Source organism: Lepidochelys kempii, chromosome 2, assembly GCF_965140285.1.
Source record: "Lepidochelys kempii isolate rLepKem1 chromosome 2, rLepKem1.hap1, whole genome shotgun sequence".
NCBI classification, from domain to species: domain Eukaryota; kingdom Metazoa; phylum Chordata; order Testudines; family Cheloniidae; genus Lepidochelys; species Lepidochelys kempii.
The window spans coordinates 85,300,787-85,314,755 of NC_136381.1; the positions used below are offsets into that span (position 1 = coordinate 85,300,787).

At 40.6% G+C, this 13,969-nt stretch overlaps 1 protein-coding gene across 1 annotated transcript in view; it reads right to left on the reverse strand.

The window, feature by feature from the left end:
- The window catches only part of MYOM1 (myomesin 1), a 99,813-nt gene that overhangs the window by 27,667 nt on the left and 58,177 nt on the right, over positions 1–13,969 (reverse strand). The window contains exons 19-23 of the mRNA XM_073331468.2: positions 11,638–11,834; positions 9,613–9,739; positions 8,607–8,791; positions 7,446–7,560; positions 177–333 (exon numbers count right to left, since the gene is read on the reverse strand). Of these exons, the coding sequence (XP_073187569.1) occupies positions 177–333; positions 7,446–7,560; positions 8,607–8,791; positions 9,613–9,739; positions 11,638–11,834 (781 nt within the window). The remainder of the gene's footprint in view (positions 1–176; positions 334–7,445; positions 7,561–8,606; positions 8,792–9,612; positions 9,740–11,637; positions 11,835–13,969) is intronic.

Genomic DNA, 13,969 nt, shown 5'->3' on the forward strand with positions numbered 1-13,969 from the left:
CTGCAATTTCTGAATAGTCTGAAAGTGGCCTCCCATGTAGACAGCACTGTAATAATCTAACCTTCCAGTGACAAGGGCATGAATAATCTTGGTGAGGTCCACCTCCAAAGGGATGGATTTCTGTGGTTCCTAGGATTTATAAACATAACAGAGCTTCTATAAGCAAGGTTCCTTACTTTCCACCTTTGGTGTCAAAGGCTAATCGAGATTCATCCTCAATTGGTTCATAATTCTTGGACCAGACAAACTTAGAGTCTGAAGACATCTGGTCACATTCAAAGTTCAGGGAAATGACTCCATTATCATCCACATCTACTTCCACTTCTTTAGTTCCTGGAAGATCAAAACAAAGCATGTCTACTTTTTAATAGAAAGCAGCACAAATTATTTGCATGCATATCATTCACAGGGTAAATTAAGCAAAGCCCTTTCCTTCCTTCTGCTCATACATAAGCTGCTGCAACAGGCCAGTGTCCTTGATCCTTTACTCATGAGAAGAGTCTTTATCTAGGTGCGTAATTCCACTGAAGTAATGAACAAATTAAAGAGGGTACATAGGGCAATGAGATTACTTGCACATGATTAAGGACTATGCATACATGAAGATTGCAGCATTGAGCCCTGGGCTGAAAGAAGCCTTATCTCAGGCTTAAAAATAAAATTAAATGCACTGGAAAAACTGAACAGAAACAAATGCAGTCCACTAAAATGCATTAAATGTTGAAAATATTGTAAAAGTAATACCTTAGACAGTAAGACATATGCATTGTATTCTTTACATAGGGAAAGCTTCTAATTTTCTAGTAAAATACAAGTTCATGCCACGTACACAAGAATATACTTGGGAAAGGTGGAGGGGTGAATAGGAAATTAAGAGTTCATATTAATTTCACAAATGAATCATCATAGCAGAACTCACTTGTGCATCTAAAGGTGTTATACACAACAGCTCATTCACACGTACAGATGTTGGATTAATCGAGTCTGACATATTGCCCAGAAATGGCCTATGGAATGCATCCTGTGCACACCAGTAGGGAGTGTATTTGTGATTGGGCAGCCAAGTACAACACCTTGGTTCAAACCAAGAGCTGGTTTTGAATGCTGCCTGCTACTCCTACAGGCCTTGGTAAGGGTAAGGCCATCCAGCATGCACTGGAAGGACACTGAATGGGGAATAACAAGTCCAGGGCCAGAATATACCTAGGATCTGTTCTTCATGCATACCTGTGCAGCCAAGAGAACTGCATTTTCTGCATGGGTGCAGAGTTGGCTCTTTACCTCTGTGTCAAGTATGGAGGTAATTTTTCTCTAACAACTTGTTTGGTATCGTCACTGGAAGCACTGTTCATTCAAGGGGACTTGGAGAATATCCATTGTGTTTTTGCACAGCTCTGAACTGAACTGGACCTTCTACTTTAAAAAGGCCTCTGATGTTATAATATTCAGTTTGAGAGTGTCTTGAACTGCCTAAAATGTCAATGACACACTTTCCCCCTAAAATGTTATATCTTAAAGAAAAGGGCTTCATTCACAAAAATCCATCAGAATATCCAGAAATTAGTAATAAATGAGTAATAAATGCTTCATTTCCAGCACATTTCTTGAGTTTTGTTCCCACAATCCTAATACTATACATGGCTTCTCCACTACTGTGAGAAGCAGCACATTCCTTTGTAATGAAGTAGCTTGTGAACATGTAACTGACTGTTTTAATGCTTATAGCTTGCCATAAATGTTTAATAAAAGGAGAGATCAATATTTGTTGCTATACCAGTATTATCATTTATCAGCCCTTTCTGTAATGCAATATGCAGTTCAGAAATACATGTAAAGTACCTGTGAATGATAAATGTAGTCTGAGGTCTACATATCTCTTACTGGGCAGTAACATGTTTGTAAATTTACCAATGTAAACCACTATATGGAAATTCACCATTTGACATGTCATTAGCGTTTGTTTCCACTGCAGATTGTTAGCGTATGAATCTTCTGATGAAAGTGGAGGTAACGTGCAAAAATTCTGCGATAAGTGTGATTCAACAGGCAATATGCTTGACACTTCATTAGCTTGCGTTCACTATATATTACTACTACCGCTCAGCATTTATATCTGGCAATGGTGGTGTTTATACAACTCAGGGTGCATTTTTATGAGTTAATTTTTTCTCATTTTGCTTTACCTCTACCATAAATAGACTCATAGACATTAAGGTCAGAAGGGACCATTATGATCATCTAGTCTGACCTCCTGCACAATGCAGGCCACAGAATCTAACTCACCCACTCCTGCAATAAACCTCTCACCTATGTCTGAGCTATTGAAATCCTCAAATCATGGTTTAAAGACTTCAAGGTGCAGAGAATCCTCCAGCAAGTGACCCGTGCCCCATGCTATAAAGGAAGGTGAAAAAATCCCAGGGCCTCTTCCAATCTGCCCTGGAGGAAAATTCCTTCCCGACCCCAAATATGGCGATCAGCTGAACCCTAAGCATGGGGGCAAGATTCACCAGTCCGATACCCAGGAAAGAATTCTCTGTAGTAATTCAGATCCCACCCCATCTAACATCCCATCACAGGCCGTTGGGCCTATTTACCATGAATAGTTAAAGATCAATTAATTGACAAAATCATGTTATCCCATCATACCATCTCCTCCATAAATACTTAAACAGGTCACTAAGAAACTAAAGCATGTTTCTAGATTATTGGTCTTATCTATCAGATTTCAGAGTAACAGCCGTGTTAGTCTGTATTCGCAAAAAGAAAAGGAGTACTTGTGGCACCTTAGAGACTAACCAATTTATTTGAGCATAAGCTTGTAGCTCACGAAAGCTTATGCTCAAATAAATTGGTTAGTCTCTAAGGTGCCACAAGTACTCCTTTTCTTTTTATCTATCAGAGGTATTCACCAAATCTCCAAAAAGAAATTGGAGAGGTAGACATAACAATATCAGGCAAATTTCCCTTGTCCTAATAGCATGGTGATTTCAACATCTCATTTTGAGTCTCAGTTAAAGGCCCCATAGGGGAAAAAATACCTGGATTATAATAAAGACAAAGACTCTGATATCAAACATTAATTATCCCCATTTCTCTGAGAGTTTCATTACACTGAACTTGTTGATAAGGTGGGCAATTTGGAAAGATTAGAGTATCTGAAATCATTTCAAATTGAGCTGGACAGAGGAATGGGTGAACAGGGCACTTTAATTAAATTTCTGAAACTTGGCTTTAAAGCTCTCAATGCAGCCAAAAATCTTCCTGTCCAGTTGGAAATTGCCCATTGATCAGCTGCAATGACTGGGCTGGATAATAGCGTGTGACTAGGGTGAAACAGCAGAAATGTACTGCCACAGTGGGCTCAGTTCCTGAGTCTGGCAAACCTGGGCTTATTGTAGGGACTGAGGTGGTATGGGAGAAATAGCAACTTTATGCTACTTCTATGCGCCCTTGATCCTGGGGTTGCCTGTGGGTCAGTTCACCCTCACTCGATCCCCAGTTCTGGTGTAACTTGGAGCAGCCTGTTCTAAGTTACTCCTAGCTGCAACAGTTCTCAAATAGTTGTTCCAGCAGCTGAAGATTGCCAGAGCACAGCAGCACTCTAGATGCTAGCATTCAGACCTCATCTAAAAGCCACTCTTCCAATATGCCCCTGTGTTGGCTCTACATAAGGAGAATCCTCAGCTGGAGATATAGGTGAGATTTAAGGCCCTGATCCTGCAATCTGATACCTGTGGGTAGACCTTTATGTCTGGGCAGAGTCCTACTATAGTTAATGGTGCTTCATGCAGGTGCAATGGTCTGCCCACACAGATGATTTTGCAGGATCGGGGCCTAATTCTGCTTTGCAGTGAGCAGCACCAGAGCTAGGGGCTGGCACAATGGGATTTGAAAAAGGGTTAAAGCATACTCCTCAGAGCCCTGGGATTTTCTGTGGAGAAAACACACAATGAAATCACTTTGATGAAATCAAGACTAAGTTATAGCTAAAGATATAGGTTTGTTTGGGGGTTTGCTGTTTGTTTGGGCCAATTGTTTTGTTTTATTTTATTTTATCTTTTAAAACATTATAAGGAAAAAGTGTACATAGTTGGCAAATAGAAACAAAAAATACAAAATATTTGACCATATTACCCACACGTGCTAGAAACAGGAGATTGCCTCCAGTCCTACTGACAGAAATAATTCCTTTCAGTATATTTATTTAAGTTTCTATTCCTCTTGGGTTAGAGATCTTGCTCTCCCGCTGATATTTCTGACTTATTCATCAAAAGTAACATTGCAATTCTATTTGCAAAATGCAGGAATCCTCCAGACTTATGTGACCAAAATAACATTTTGCATCTATCCACGATCTTAATAATGCCAACATTAGTTGGGAAACTACCTTTCCAGAAGATCTGAGACCAATTTTTAAAAATGTCATGATCATGCCTGAGATTTGTATGGTTTGAGTGAGAAAGCATTTTTAACCAGATTTTTGCCTTTTTGAGGGATTTGTTTTGTCTTTTCTTAATCCTTCATAAGAAGTGTAGTTTGGCAGAGACCATATTTACAGATCTGAGCTAAAAGTATGGGTCAACAACAAAGTCACTACAAGATAAATTGGCCCTGAGCTTCCCTGAGAACTTTGTTGGGCCAAATCTTGACTCTCCTACTTTGTGGACTTGGAATCCGACCCCAGCTCTGTGCCCCTGAGCAATAATGAAATCCTGAGACAAGAGTCCTATATGGGTAACAGCCAGGGTGCAGCTCTGCAGTTAAGGGCTGTGGGCGTTCTCTGCTGAGTTTGGCCCAATGACTCTAGACACACACCTTACTGCAGCTATCATAGATCTTAATGGGAGTTACATGGCTAAATCTCCTTGCAGGTGGTAAAAAAGTATCCCCAGCTCTGAATGACTGCTTATATTCTCATTCTGTTGGAACTGAAATTATATGAGAGGTTCCTCATTTGATATGTGTGGGGGTTGCTATTGCATGACAAGCTTGTGTTATCAGTCTGAAGGCTAAGCATTAATCCTCAAAGGGAAGCGAAAACTTTGGGGCAAATGTTTATCTGATTCTTATTTCATGAGTTTTTCTATTTTTATTATTCCAATGTCAGAACAATAGGACTCTATGGGTAGGTCTACACTTCAATAAAACACCCACAACCGGTCCATGTCAACTGACTTGGGATCACAGGCCTCAGGCTGTGGGGCTCTAAAGTTGCAGAATAGACATCAGGCACTAATTGGAGCCTGGCCTCTGGAACCCTCCCCGTTCATGGGATCCCAAAATCGGGGCTCCAAGTGTGAGCCCAAACATTTTTTATAGCCCCATTTTATAGCCCCATCGCCTGAGCCCCACAAGCCCGACTCAGCTGACATGGGATGTTTTATTGAAGGGTAGACATATCCTACAGGCCTATCCTACTCTCATTGGTGACTGGCAAAAAGTCCCAATGGGTCAAGGAGCACCTAGAACTAGGCTGCAGCCTTAGATGTGTTTATCTTATACTAAATTGTTACTAATTATGTATCTAAAGGAGATTTTGGGGGTACATTTTTCATCTTGTATCTTTTTTGTTTACAGCACAAAAAATATACCTGCATGAGCCTCAGAGTCTTAGATGTTTTACTTTTGTGTTTGTTTTTATTAGTTTCATATATTGTGTGTCAGTTCTAACAACAGTACTACCTCCTATGAGTAGATTAAAAATCTATGGGCCCAACGCCTCTTCCTATGGAAATACCAATGGAAAGGGTCTGGAGGGAGGAAAGCTATATGAAGCTCACAGGGATTCCTTCATGTTCTTCTGTTTTATTAAGGGCTATGTCCCCCGTGGAAATAGCAGGGGTCCAGAGTCCAAAACCACAGATACTCAGATATCTATATGAAACCCATGGATCCACTGGAGTTCTGGGTCCAGCTGTGTGGGGATTCTGTGCCTCCACACTGATTCTTGGGTTCCCTGTTTCTCTCCACACCTTTCAAGCATTGTGGATTCAGTGGAGCCATGCTGAAAGCATTTCTCCAGTTAGCAGCTGCCCTGGGATCTCCATGTAAAGGTAGTCTCCACAGCACAGATGGTGTCTGTGTTAACTTGTGGAAGGATTTACTGTTGGTGTCAAGGGAGAAAAAAGAACATTCTCCTTGGCCCATTCACAGCCTGTTGTTAGGATATAGATATTCAGGCCTGTCTACAAAGGCCTGTACTTTAAGAATTTAGGGGTATTCTTATCACTTGGCTAGTTCTAGAGGTATAAAAGAAAGAATCAAAATCACTGTCTGCTGGTGTAAGGGCCTTCTCTTACTGTGACAGTCTGAGGCCCTGTTCTTAGGCTAAGGCCTTTGGCTAAGCAGCAGAGGCAGCCATAAGCTAGGAAGCAAACAGTCACATCCTCACATTCCAAACTAGTCACATTGAAATAAGGTGCTATTGGGCTGTCAGGCACTATCAGGACAGGATTGTATTGCTATCACCTCCAGACAAAGGGAAGTGCCTAGAAAATGTAAAAGGAAACTTAGTTTGATAGCATCCTGTCTGGCAAGAACTCACTTATCAATAGCTGGGATATGAAATCCTCACTTCTGTATTGTTTTGTCATTATAGTTCCCACTTTGCTATTGTTTGTCTGTATAATCTCTGTCTGGTTCTGTGATTGTTTCTGTCTGCTGTATAATTAATTTTGCTGGGTGTAATCTAATTATTGTGGTGGGATATAATTAGTTAGCTAATCATGTTACAATATGTTAGGATTGGTTAGTTAAATTTCAGTAGAATGATTGGTTAAGGTATAGCTAAGAATATTACTATATAAATTAGGGGCAAACAGGAAGTAAGTTGGGATTCGAAAATAAGGAAAAAGGAACTTGTATTTAAGCTTGCTGGAAGTTCACCCCAATAAACATCGAATTGTTTGCACCTTCGGACTTCTGGTATTGTTGCTCTCTGTTCATGTGAGAAGGACCAGGGAAGTGGGAGAGTGAAGGAATAAGCTCTCTAACACCTGTCTCCTCCCCAGGTACTCTCTGTGAGTCAAGGGACTGAAGGGATACAAGCTGCAGTGGCAGCTGCAGCTGATCTCCCTTCTATCTGGGGAAGAGTAAAACCTAAGTGTGGAAGTTACACTTCATGCACTGATCTAGGGGAACAATTGGACCCTCTATTTATGTATTTATCTGCATTTGCATACAAATATTATTTTACCATATTTGTGTGTTCCACTATTTGTGTGTATGTATGGTATGGGCATCCAACCATTTTCAGAAAATTTATTTTGTAAAGGAGGTAAAGAGTCATACTCAACTGATTTTCTTTATAGGAAAAGGGGTTGGTGCATTGGTAATACATTGAAGGACAGATAGGTTCAGTTCCTTTGTGTGTATTCTCTGCTTATGAGCATGTCTGATAAATATGAACCTGTATTAATGCAGATGCAAAACAACAAACGAACCTGGTCGTGTTTCTGCTATGACGGGGTCAGTGGTATCAGAAGGTTTCCCGACACCAGCTTGATTTGTTGCTCGCACCCGGAACAGATAGCTGACACCTTCCTTTAGGCCACTGACCTAGAACAAGCAAATAGAGAAGCAAGGTACACTACTGAGTAGTTAATTTTACTCTTCCATATCTATAACACTAGTTTGGAGGCTTAACAATAATTTAACTTCCTCTTTTGTTTTTCTCCTTTCCCTCTTGGCAACTTCCACTTTCCTCATGTCCCTCCCATCCAGGCCTACGTGACTGTAACTTATTTTTGTTTGCTACTTGTGTCTACCCAGCATTTTTGATGGTGTCATCAAAGATGTTAGCACATTTCTGGGAACAGGATGTTTTTAACTCTTGTGCAGTCTATCTGCCTCTGCAGCTGCAGACCAAAAATACTGCAGGTCAATTCTGGCTTTTAAAAAAAATTGTAGTCAGAGTGGATAATTCAAACCATAGATATTTAGAATCTGGAGGTCATTTTCTATTGGATTATAATGATTTTAACATCCAGTTTGAGGCTACACTACATTCCAATGTCCCTTTAAAAATACACAAGCAAAGATCACATTTTAAAGTGAGGGTTTTTTTTAAATGACCTTTGAAATATACAAATTTCAAATGTATGTATTCATTTGTACACTCCTGGAAGAATGTTTAGAATCAAGATACAGTTAATCTTATATTTAGAAATTGCACCATGAAATTATGTACCATAATAGCGTAGCCATCTAAATTACAAACTCACAAAAAATTAGATGACAGGGTATATTATGTTAAAAGCAGCCATCCTGTCGTATTTTCACAGCACACACCTCAGCAATTTGCCACTTGTGTTCACCTTTGAGTCAGGAAATACAGAGGCTACATATGTGTTATAACACTATTTTAGGAACGCCATTTCACTTTGGTAGTGCATTCTTTTATTTTTAGACTTATTGGGACAAATTTTCTTCCAAGTTAAACCCCTATGTGACTCTGCTAGCATTACATGGGTGTAACTGAGGGCACAACATAGCTTGATAAGCTAAAACTGTAAGGAAGCACTACCAAAATAGAACGGCATACCTAGAACTGACTTCACAGAAGTTGCACTGGTGTAATTGAATTTGGTTCCAAAACGGATTACCTTTAAGAATTTATTTGCAATTGGCTTCTCATTGACACTCCTCCAATGTTCGTCTGTTGCTTCTGTTTCCTTCACATCAACATAGTAACCAGTTACGGGATTGCGGCCAATATAAACTGGTGGTTTCCACAGTAAAACCAAAGAGTCTTTTCTAACTTCAGTGTATAAGAGATCATGGGGTGGTCCTAAAGGATAGAAAAAAAATTGAAATCTTGTGCATTAAATAAAGCCATAAGCAGGCCATTGCATAAAACAAATGAAAAATGTACCATCTCAAAAAGACTGTGGACTAAATTCAGAGTGGGTGTAAGTAGATACAACTTCATTGTACCTGTGAACTTATACAGTCCCAAAAATGAACTAGCTCCCAAAATGATCCAATTTCCCTTTTTTCTAACCTACAATGTCTCAATCAAACATAAATGACCAGTCTCATCAAATGACAGGGAGAGAAGTTAATTATTAAACTTATTCATTTGTTGAGAGCCTGATCTAATGCCCATTGACGTCAATGGGAGTCTTTTCATTAACTTTAGTGGGTATTGGATCTGGCCCTGAACGGACATGTTTAGGACAGGGCTAAAGGGCCTGTTTCTTCACTGCCTTGCACCTTGTGTAGACATTTACACCAGGCATAGATGTAGTATAGGAACCTATTAAATAGAAAAGAAATAAACAATTAGCTGCAATGTGGGTATTCAATGCTATCAAATCAGAAGAGCAATGTTTAACACCCACTTTGCACAGGTGTAAATGACTCTGCAAAGCAGTGGAGAGTCAAGCCTTATGTGCTGAGCAACTTTACTTCCATTGATTTCTATTGGAACTGAGAGCACACAGCAGGTGTAGCAGCAAACCCAGAGCAGACCTCAGGATGCGTCCTGCTGAGAATAAGAACAGAACACTGTTCTAGACAGCAGCATTCCTCTCTCATTTTGTGTAGAGTGTGGGTTTAGTATTCTCCACTCAATGATGTTGAGCTTTGATGTTCTGTTTAGATTTTTACCTGGAACAGCAATGGTCCATTCTTCACATTTGAAGGATCGAGTAGGGGGGGAGGGAGTGCCGACCCCAGCTAGGTTAGCAGCAGCCACTTGGAATTGGTACACCATGTTTTCCTTCAAATTGTGAATCTGCAGGATTAATAAAACTATACCCATTAACCTTGCTTTAAAGTTGTAGGAGGCGGTTGCACTGATGACTATGTCACATATGAAAACTCGAGGATACAAATCCTCTTTATAAAGCCTGTAAAATGAACAGGTGAAAGCAATATTAAAAATCAGTTATGTATACTTTCATTTCTTTTCAAAGATCTAAGAAAGAAAAGGCACCACAAAAGCTACCTTTGTGCACCGGTGTCTGGCCAATACCTTCTATAAACAGCCACTTCTGAGCAAACTGAGAAAGGTTTGAGACTGTGGGCTTGTCTTTGTGTATAGCACTGCAGTAGTGCAGTTGCACTGTTCTAGGTCTTTAGTGAAGACACTACAACGCCTGACCGGAGAGCTTCTCCCATCAGCATAGTTAATCCGCCCCCAGAAGGGGAAGCTATGTCGGGGGAGAAGCTCTCCCATCAACATAGGGCTGTCTACCCAGGGGGTTAGGTTGATATAACTACATCGCTCGGGGGGGTGGATTTTTCACACTGCTGAGCGACATCGTTATACCAATATAGGTCTGTAGTGTAGACCTAGCCTATGAATGCTCTAAATGTGCATAAACTGTAATAAAACAAACAAACAGAAAAACCCCAACCTATCTTTACTCTTAGACATTGTGCTAGGTAGGTAGGGAGCAGAGTGTCACCAGCCATGCGTTAATGACATAATTCAGCCTGCCGACGTAGGAGCTGTCCCTGCAGTGAGGTGTAGGCCGGAACTCATTTAAAAAGCAGCCGTATGCACTTGTGACACTTATGTGCTGCAGATGGTAGCATACTTGCAAGCTGGATCAGGATCGAGCCACAGATCATGACTTCTTTAGGCCACAGCCAGTCAGCACAGGAGTGGCTCAACCCCCGAGTACTCTATTAAGTGTGAAAATGGCCTCATTTTCAAAGATGCTGGGCATGTGTAGCTTCTATTGGTGACATGAGTTCTTAGATACTATGGTGATGGGTGTCAGGCTGCAAGTAGCTCGGTCAGTAGCTAAGCGTGTAGATTGAGGAGTACACTCAGGGTATGTCTACGCTGCCCACGTTACAGCGCAGCCATGGCAGCGCTGCCGCAGGAGCACTGTGAAACGGGCAGTGTAGTCACGCTTTATCACCACGGGAGAGCTCTCCCAGCGATAAAAAACAACGAGGGATGGTAGCGTTAGCGCCGGGAGCACTGTCTATACGGGCGCTTCTCAGCGCTAAAACTGTCGCTCGGGGGTGTGTTTCTTCACACCCCAGAACGACTAAAGTTTTAGCGCTCAAAGTGTGTAGTGTAGACACAGCCATAGGAAAAATCATACCCTACTCTACTCCCACCCACAAAGCAGAGGGCAGGGGATGGCACTAAACATTTATATACAAACCCTCTGCATCCGAGATGTGTTAACTGGTGATTCTTATCATGCTTTAGAAATAAACACTGACAAGAAGCAAAGGAAAGGAAGAATACATTGTTTTACTTTTCATCCTAATACACACCTGATGTAGAATCACAAATCATTGTGAGCAACATATTAACCATCTAAGACATGAAACAGCTTTTAAAAGGCTGAATACCCTCTATTAAATTGTAGACCAGGTTTCTGAGTCACATTTAATAGAGTAATAATACTTTTTCACTTATATAGCACCATTTTATCAAGGAACCCAAAATACTTCCAAAAAAGGACAGCATAACTCTTATTATATCTGTGGCATTAAAGAATGAGCAAACCAAGAAAATATTAGACTACATTTGTTTACTATGGAGTATCTCTGACATAAACATCCCAATCCACTGGAAACAATTAGTTAGAAGCTGTTTTTCCTCATCTGTCTTGTTACATATATACTTCTGATGCATGCTCAGCAATATGAAAATTAACCTCTTACCCTGTAGGCCCTCTCACTAATTGGTTTAATGTTGGCCTCGTTCCATTTTCCAGGAACTCCATCAATCACTTCACGGTAGTTCACATAGTAGCCAGTAATTTCAGCTCCGCCAATGATTTTGGGCTGTTTCCATCCTAGCACCATTGAGTCATGAACACTTTCAAGTACAGTGATATCATAAGGTGGAGATGGGGCAGCTGTGTCAACATGAACATAATATGAGTAGGCAGTAATCATTCTACTAGTCAAATGAGCATTTGTCTGGCTTTCTCATCTTGTACTTCTTAGTCAGGAAAATCTCCATTTGTAGTCAATGGAAATTTTGCTAGTGTAAGGAATGCAGGATGAAGGCCTCCATAAGCCCAATAAAAAACTAAGCTATATAAGCATTAGCTATACAGCAGTGTTTGATTTTTGAGAAACAAGCTGATACACAGTGAAAGTGTGTGTCGCAACTGCAGCTCTCATATAAGTGAGCAGGTTTCATTTTCAATGCAGTGAAAAATGAAAAACAAAAACTAACACCATAGCAGACTTACAAAATTTTGGAGATGCAATGATTTGTTTTCTTTTGCTGAAACCAACTTTTTCCCACACTCAATTTTTTCTTTAGTTCCTTTTTTTACCCCATGCTTCCCTGATGAGAAGAGAGGTAATGCAGCACCATCTACTTCCTCATTTTTGGTGTCTTAATGTTATAATGATATCATTGCACCCTTTGGGTAAACTTACCTTACTGAAGGAAAGTGCAGTCATAGACGCAGCTGTATGATCAGAAATAGAAGAGGCCTGTTTCTGGAGCTTACTTTAAAAATATCTGGAGCACAATTTTTTTTTTAAACCAACATAGAAAGCATGAAACTTCAGTCCAACAACTGCACCCACTTCCTTACAATATATCCTACATACATCCCGGTGGAATATTTGTACACAGAGTATTTACCACTGGTCAGCTGTTGGCAATACTTAGGAACTCTTAGTCTCACTTTGGATGTAGCTCAGAATTTTGAAGGACCTCATCTGCTGAATGTTCTTTCAGAATAACACATCATCCAGTCAGCAAAAACTTTATTTTAATTAGTAAAGAAAGCCTGCAGAAAAAAAAAACTATTGCCTTTGAAATCAAGGATAACTATCAATAATTAACTACATTTAATTTAATATATTGTGCAGGAAGCTGTTGCTGAAGTGTATTCAACTGTATGTAGGTATACATTTAGACAGGTGCTCAGATACCACAACGACGGGCATGTATTGCTGGATGATGTATAAGAAAAGTCTAATTGTGTACATATTACAGTAATTTCCCCTGTTTTCTTATTGTCCTGTTTAACAGACTATATCATCTGGTGTCAGCATAGCTCTACTGAAGTAACCAGTTTATACCAGCTGAAGATCTAGCCAAGTGTCCTTAAGTATGGTGGATGCTAAAGTGTTGGTTGCATATAACTGCTGTATGTGCACTTACAAACTTGATGGGTTTTCTCCATTAAACTATTACTGTCAACTGACAAATACAATATATAATATTCACTAGCACTGTGCCTTAAAGTATAAGAAGTCTAAGCATAAATCCACAAAGGAACTCAATATATCTAAAAACAGCAGAGGTGTTCCTACTCACTATCATGTGTAAGCAGAGTTCGGATGAGCTCCACCCTGACACCTGGTGGTGAGGTGTGGCAAATTGTGGAAAAGAACTTCAGGGGCTGATCTCATTTGCATAGGCACACCCACCCCGCCTAGAATGAGACCATAGCTGCCCAAATGGTCACTTTGGCTGCTGTGGGATCCCCAGTGTCTCTGTTATTGGGGCAGGAAGAATAAATTGTTATTACCCTGATTATGGGAACTGTGCTTGGAACTGTACTTGGCCTTTTGTTTTGATGGAGGGACTCGCCATCAACTAAGTAGCACTCGCTAGGCAAGGGTCATGGGTTCCAAAACTGTGAATTGAGAAAGACGGGGAACAGGTGTTAATACTTGGTGGCATGGGCCCCCTGGTGAGGGCCTTACATGCTAATTTCACTTCCTCCTCTCTCCACTGTGGAATATCAGAACTAATTTTGATTCCGTTAGGTGTCTAGTTAAAGGCTGCTGAGCTCACTTTGGGCTAATGGTCCCCCACCATTGAGGCTCCCCTACTACAAGCTGAATTCACAAAAGAGCTGAACTGACTAAGAGCTGAAATCACTGAGTGTTGTGTTAAGTAGTGGGGGAGCCTGAAGATATATTGTGGAGCAGTTCATGGGACGGCAGGAGCTGCTCGTGGGCCACGGACCTAAGCGAAGCAGTTTGTGGGGCGGCTGGTGGAGCGGAGCAGAGTGAAGCC